This window comes from Primulina huaijiensis, chromosome 1 (assembly GCF_012295235.1).
Source record: "Primulina huaijiensis isolate GDHJ02 chromosome 1, ASM1229523v2, whole genome shotgun sequence".
Lineage (NCBI taxonomy): Eukaryota > Viridiplantae > Streptophyta > Magnoliopsida > Lamiales > Gesneriaceae > Primulina > Primulina huaijiensis.
This window is the reverse complement of record NC_133306.1, coordinates 22,156,449-22,164,282: the sequence shown is the minus strand read 5'-3', so window position 1 is coordinate 22,164,282 and position 7,834 is coordinate 22,156,449. Positions and strand designations below refer to the sequence as shown.

General features: G+C 34.3%; 1 protein-coding gene and 1 long non-coding RNA gene across 3 annotated transcripts; one reads left to right on the top strand and one right to left on the bottom strand.

The window, feature by feature from the left end:
- The first annotated feature begins 2,753 nt into the window (after positions 1 to 2,753).
- On the top strand, positions 2,754 to 4,097 carry LOC140984878 (xyloglucan endotransglucosylase protein 1-like). Its single transcript, XM_073452555.1, has 3 exons — positions 2,754 to 3,048; positions 3,247 to 3,440; positions 3,616 to 4,097. Exons 1-3 carry the CDS (start codon positions 2,791 to 2,793, stop codon positions 3,980 to 3,982), a joined length of 819 nt encoding a protein of 272 aa, XP_073308656.1. The 5' UTR covers positions 2,754 to 2,790; the 3' UTR covers positions 3,983 to 4,097.
- Positions 4,074 to 7,710, bottom strand: LOC140984886 (uncharacterized). Of its 2 annotated transcripts, none has more exons than XR_012176667.1 (2): positions 4,657 to 7,710; positions 4,074 to 4,539 (listed from the first exon to the last, which is right to left on the bottom strand). It is a non-coding gene; the product is annotated as an uncharacterized lncRNA (long non-coding RNA). The 2 variants fall into 2 exon arrangements; XR_012176666.1 differs by having other exon boundaries at positions 4,074 to 4,535.
- Positions 7,711 to 7,834: the final 124 nt, after the last annotated feature.

The window sequence follows — 7,834 nt, the reverse complement described above, 5'->3', positions numbered from 1 at the left end:
AAAGCTCTCTGCTAATTTTCAATCTTCAAACATTAGTTTTCAAGCTTTACAGTAATTGTTCTAGCATTTTAGGTCTTCTCGTTTTAGGCTTCAGCAACAATTTATTATATTTTTCATGTTTTGAAGAATTCCTGCGGTTCTTGTAAATTCAAAATTATGTTAGGGATTTATTTCCATCAATTTCCGATAGTTTTATTCATTTTGACGTTGTTTTTGTTTTAGGAGAGTAGAACTGACTGTCGAATTTAGAATTCACGTGGCTTGAATAATTAGAAGTTATATTTTATCATTTTCACACAAGTTGGTGCAACTTCGCACCTGACACACCCGTAAATATCAATATTGTGCAAACAATTTCTGGGACGTCCGCAAATATCAATATTTTGCAAACAATAACATTACTATTTGAATTATGTGTTTTGATTTGGAGTGATGAATGATGCTACCAGTCCATCTGTGACCTCAAAACGAATAGCTGTGTCTGGTTCCCACAAAAATAATGCATCTCATCACATATAAATAAATGAATGCTCACGAAATTATTGAAAATGCAGAAAAACATTAGATTTATCTTCCAATAATGCCCTTGTTTGGTGTGGGAAATACATTATTGTTTTCTAAAGTTTTTGGGAAAATTACAATTTTCATTTTTTATATTTGTTTATTTATGATTTTTTATTCTGCATGTCCTTAAATCTCAGTATTATTATATTAAATTTGCTTTTGTTCATTTTTCCAAATTGACGCAGATGTGGCGTTGATCTAATTTGTCAAATAGATGCATATATGTACAATGTCACACTAACTCTCCCGACGAGAAACGACTAAAATTGATAAAAATCGAAAGATGTGTGACTAGAATTAGTTTTGACGATATAGATAACAAAATTGCGTAGTGATGAACATACCGTAGACCAATATTATCAATAATTTTTTATCTAATAAAAATACCCAAAACTACACTATAAAACAATTAATCAATAAATACATTTAATGAATTCAGTTTTTATCGTAAGAAATCTAAATTGATTTAGACTTTCATACAACGTTTTGGATTTCTTAATTAAAAATCTACCTTCTGATTAAGAAATTATATTGGTATAATTAGATAACCTTTTTAAAAAAGTTCTATTTTCAACACACATTTTTAGTTTTATTTTTTTTAAACAACCATTCAAATATCAATTTAGTTCCTTCATAATTTGTCAAATTTTACTTTAGTCCATCGATAATAATAAAAAAAACTGTACACACACGCATCGCGTGTGCAGAGTAACTAGTATATTATTAAGTATGAAACCCTTAGAGTAACTACATTTGAGCACACCAAAATATTTAATTTCATAATTATCCTTATTACAAACCTTCTCAAGTCACTTCATATTTTACATAGAAAAAAATCTAAACAAAACTTCCATTTTAAATCGAACAACTCTTATAAATTGAAAATAATTTTGTGTTAATTGTTTAGTATTATTTGATCAAATAAAAAATAATAATAATACATGCAATACGTGTGAATTTTTTATTAGTATATATATGTATATATATATATAATTAGGCACTTTTGTGTTATATATATATATAAGTGCCTAATTATGCAACTTGTACTAAACCAAAAAGATTGCAATTGAATGAATTTGTTTGATAATATTTACAATTGAGAAAAATAATCTTATCTTTAAAATATTTTATTTTTTAAAAAAAATTACGAGTCTGAAATAGTAATTTCACGTAGGGTAGGTACCAAATAAAAAATCTCCAGTAGTGCAACTTGTTCTAAGCCAATGAATACCAAGGCCTCAAAAATCAAATCAACCATTAACAAACAGTACGGTTACATCCCAGCCAGCTGTGTCACCAAAGGATGGCTGCCACCCTTTCTTCTTTATTTATTTAAATAATTATTTCCAAAAAAAAATTATAAAAATAAAATAATATAATCGAATTATTGAGATATCTAGCATGCATGTAAATATTAATACCTCTCACGTAGTCCAAGAACATATACGAGTTCGTAAAATTTGAGATGACGTGAATTGATATTGTAAAGATATATATACTCTTAAGGTCGATGTTTGTTATTTTATACCTCAAATTTGTCGACTTGTATATATTCTTCGATTTATTTTCTCGTGTGTCTCTTACTCAACAGTATGTCTCTTATGAGATGGTCTCATGAATATTTATCTGTGAAACGAGTCAATTTTACTGATATTCATAATAAAAAGTAATACTCTTAACATAAAAAATAATAATTTTTCATATATTACTCAAATAAAATATCTATCTCATAAAATACGACTCGTGGAACCGTCTCACATGAGTTTTTGAAAAGGATTATTGATAGTTCTCACGTCATTGCATTAGCTGTCTCATGGTCCCTCTTCTTTTACAAGTCCAAGTCAACATTAACATCCCCTCAATAGCTACGCTTGTTTCTTTTTTATTAATCGTTTCAATAATTATATCATATTATGTAACGGGAAATTAAAATTGAATATTAATACTTGTCTTTTCCAATATAAAAAAAATCTTTAAAAAATTCATATATATATATATATGTGAACTCTATTTTAAAAAGAAAAATAAATAAAAGTTATGTATATATTATGATAAATGAAGTTGATTGAGTTACATGATTTCATCATCCTAATCAAATGTACTATTTTCGAGCATATCCACCCAAAATCTCAAACCCCACCAGACTCTGCCCCTATGCACATTATATAAACCGACACATTTTTCATGCACAACACAACTGTAAAAAACACAAACTCAAAACACAAAATGAAGATGCTTACGATTTTTTTCGCCTTGTTTTTCTTCGTCTCGGCTACTTTTGCTGGGAATTTCTACCAAGATTTTGCCGTAACATGGGGGGGTGGACGGGCGAAATCTTTCGATAACGGAAATTCGCTTACACTGACTTTAGACAGGGAATCTGGCTCCGGATTCAGGTCCAAGAGACAGTTCCTGTTTGGGAAAATCGACATGAAGATCAAGCTTGTGCCTGGAAATTCTGCTGGCACGGTTACAACATACTATGTAAGTCGATATCCATTCATATGTGTATACGTTTATATATAATCCCCTAGCTAGAGAGGTGAGAAGGGACAGTAATTTGGTGTTAGAAATGTAACTTTCGACATGCCAAAGACATCAAATTAATCATTCTTAAACAACAAGAAACAGTGGATGATGCATCAGTTATTTCACTAACAGTATTCATCGTATATATTTTAGTTATCATCACTTGGACAATTCCACGATGAAATCGACTTCGAATTTCTTGGTAATCTAAGCGGGCAACCTTATGTAATGCATACAAATGTGTATGCACAAGGCAAAGGCAGCAAAGAGCAACAATTTTATCTCTGGTTTGATCCCACCAAGGACTTCCATACTTACTCCATCCAATGGAATCCTCAAAGCATCATGTAAGAGTAATTATAACAGCCATACACACATATATCTACGTGTACGTGCATGTATTCGAAAGCAGGGGAAGATCCTGCGGGCGACGAATGTCCCTAAAATGAATTTCAAACCGTCTGGAAGTTCTAAAGCTTGATGATTATTTGTCTAATTAGGACGTTTAATAAATTTGAACAGATTTTCAGTCGACGGAACTCCGGTGAGGCAATTCAAGAATCTTGAATCTCGAGGGATACCGTTCCCGAAAAGCCAACAGATGTGGATATACGCGAGCCTGTGGAATGCGGATGACTGGGCAACGAGAGGGGGACTAGTGAAAACGGATTGGTCGAAGGCTCCTTTCTATGCTACTTTCACTGGATTCAATGCCCTCTCTTGCCCCAACTATGCTTCATGTTCCACGAACTCTTGGTTCTCACAGTCACTGGATTATGCTGCCACTGCAAAAATGAAGTGGATACAGAAGAATTATATGGTTTACAACTATTGCACTGACTACAGGAGGTTTCCTCAAGGGTTCCCCCCAGAATGCTCCATAGCATGATGTTAAAGATTTTAATGAAGTCCAAGATCTTTATTTTTTTTATTTTGTCTAAGTATTTCTTTTCCTTTTTCGTCATGGGTTTTGGTTGTTGGGGGTGTTCTGTTCTTTATTATTATTATTTTTATATATTGTTCTAGTCCTTCTACCAAGCCTTAAGTATCATCCATGTATAGGTATGTGTATTCTTTGGAAGTGTTTAAATAATAAATAAGAAAGGCGTGCTGAGAACTGTTTGCATAAATGTTTTTGACTTTGGGCTCTGTCCAAACGAAGAAATCTATCCATTTACTTTACATGCACGTACAAACCTAAGTCCTTGTTAATAAATCATTTTACCAATATTAATTAGTACGACTTCTCGAACCAAAATTATGTCCTTGAAAATCAACCAGTCTACAACTTGACGAATCCAATAATGAAAAGCACCGACAATGGAAGATAAACAGTGAACACTCACCTTTCACTCATGTCCAAAACTTGGAGGGAAATTGGCCGATGTATCCACAAGATATTCATCCATTCCATTTACTCTCAAATCCAAGATTTGCTGCAACTGCCTAATTTCAAGTCTCTCAATGAGTCAATCAATAAATTTTGTGGTTGCTAATTTTTTTTAAAAAACGAAGTAAAGAAAAGTTCGATACAGAATCTCAGTATAGAGTTAGACAACTAACATGAAAATGAGTGAAAATGCGGATTATGCCCTACAAGAAGCCTCTCGAAACTCAAACCCAGAAACTGGTGCAGCTATTTCTCTCTTTGGTCTGTCATGCATGATATGAACTAAAATTTAATAAACCAAATTGCCTAAAGGAAGCATTAGGCATGTATAGTAGCTAGATGCTTTTTTTCTGCAACATCTTCCACAATGGGAAACTGAAAGATCAATACATTAACATGTCTGATGCAATAAACTCCTCCACATATTAATATAGTTTTTAGATATCAAATTTATTCAACATTAGTAAATGTTATATGATTTTCTTATACAGACTGTTACATGTTCCTTCTCAGCATTTGAAGGGAATCTTGCAGTCAACTCAATATCTCAAAGATAAACAACAAGATAAATAACTCAAGATTGCCCTGAATGCATATGACAAGAAAACGCGAAGATGAAAACCACAGGCATCACCAATAAAATAACCTTTACAATATGTAGGTAGGCACGGAGTTGAGGAATGACATCATTTCTGTCAATTACGAGCATGCTAAGAGTGTCAATATGCAAATAATGTCTGAATTTGTAAAATGTCGTGGGACAAAATTGTGCTCAGAGATTAAAAGGCAAGGCAAACTACTAATATATCTAATGTATACAACAATGAACCCCCACAAGGCAGAAAGAAATATTTGTGACTGCAAATTATGCCAACAGAGAGGAAAAATAATTTACTTCACCCACAAGGAGAAGCTCATTTGCATGTGGCCATAAGAGTTAAAGACAATGTGAGCTGAAAAAATTTATTAGAAATTCCACCCATTTAATTTCCATTTAAAATGTTTTCAAGATCATTTCATACCTAGATATCACACTACAATCAAAAGATCAAGGTTATCTACTCACCACAAGACATTGTCTAAGGAAAGCTAATGAAAAAAAGCACTTGAAAACTAGCAGGTTCTCTGGTTGATGTAGTGAAAATTTTAGACAATTTCCATGACATATTAAATCTTATAAAGAAACCAGACAATACAACAGAAAAACTATAAACAGTGCCAGTCGTAGGCAAAGCATGAAATTTCAAGAAAACTGACACCAGCATAACAAATTATCTGGCTCTCTGTGAAGACAAACTCTTGATGTAAAGACAAAGCCTTGTCCATTTCCCTGCCATCAGATGTTCCATGATTTTGAAGTGCTTTCGCGTATGTCATGGCAATCAAGATAGACTCGCTTAGCATCCATCCTATTTCCCAGTTATGATAATCCAATGGAATGTTGGCACAGCTGAAGACTTTTAATAAATTGCAGAATACTTTTCTCAAGTGAAGAAAAACACTTGCTAATATTTTTATTTTATTGATTGTTTGATAATTTTTGATAGATTAAATTTCAGATTACAATGACCTATTAATACAAAGAGAATATCAATTCCCAATGCATATTAACTCTAGACTCAAAATACTAAGATTTAACAATTTGTTTTGACCATCTAGAACGTGACTCTTGACACTTGGTTTAACATGACTCTTGAATTACAAATTATTTCAACATGGAACAGTATTTGAGAAAGTCATTGCTGAACCCTTTCATAACAATACTACATTCCTTAATCCATTTCTCATTCTTTAAATGCTTCATCACCCAAGAATCTATGGTTAATAGGGGAATGCCACATTTTCCACCAAGCACAACCCCCCTCGGTGCGAGGGTCGAAAAAGACCATATTGCGAAGACATGATCCGTAAAATTTCCTTCCCAACAATAAAGGAAACAATAGCCTCCTCTCCTAACTGATTTTACCCATCCCAAATCATCAAATATAACACATTTTGCATTGGCATTCCCCCAACAGCTATACCATGAGCCCAGAGCAAGGTCCAAAAACAAAAACACTAATATACTAAATGGGAGTTTATCTCAAAATTCTTAAAGAGTCTACAATTACATGCAAAGCCTAAGTAGAATTGTACCAACTATGCCCAGGATGGCTATCTCTAGGGGCTTCCAGCCACCTATGGATAGGCAGTATAAATGCCTCGATCAAGCTTATAACGTAAACATGGGCAGAGCTCTTTCCCCTGTTGGTTGCATACTCTAAATGACTTTCACTCACCCGTCAACTAGGTGTATGCATCTTAATCAAGCTCATTACGCAACATGGGCCGCGTTGTGGACACTAACTTGATTATAGTTCTTTTTTCCAAATCAGATGGATCTCTTCGGACGGAATTTACTCACTTGACAACATTCAGTTGGCCACATTATCCACACGTATCGATGATGACCATTTCCAACATGGCCCGTTCCACCGGCAAGATCCTCGGTGAAAGCATCTTGTCATGCCATGGATCAAATAAGGGAGCTCAACACCCAGAATACCAGACTATTACATAAGAAAACGTACCAGTCTAGTACATAAGAAAACTTTCAAACTTACTAGTCACGACCGGCCACGAAACCCATATGGCTTCGTAGCACCACTTTCAAACAACAAAGAAACGATTTGGCTCCGCCTCCTTCCACTGGCTAATTGCATTTCCACCATCACGCAATCTACGAAGCTCACACCGTAATCCACGTGTATATCATCCAAGCTCCTATCGAAAAAACAGCAGCAAAAGATCCCCACCTCACAAACCCATTCCCTGCATTAACCTCTCCAGAAGCTCAACTAACCTCAGGCAATTTCACCACCAGAGAGTGCCAGGATTGCAAGCCTAAAACCACCCTAAACCACAAAAATGGGATCCCTTTTGGAAAGGAAGCAACGCAATGTTATTTTCATCATTATTTAGAAAATTCGAGCTTCTCACAAGACGACTGAAATTAAACGAAGAAAGATTGATCCTAGCGCATTTTCCACATGGGTTTGTCGTAAAAGACGCATCTTTTTTCACCAACCCCATGTTTGGGTTCCTCAAACACAGTTCTGTCACCAAAAAAATGGACTATAAAACCGTGGTTAAGTGAAGCCATTGCATTGACACGCATTCGAACTTACCAAGGACTGCGACCCATCTCCGATTGTTGCGGAGCGTAGGACCCATGACTTGCTCTTCTCCACCACCACCATTTTTTGAGTCCGTAATACCCAATTATAATCTTTGTTTGTTTACCCTTAATTTTTTATTTTTAAGTAAATGATTTTAAAAATCACAAAAACTCATGTGAGACGGTCTCACATG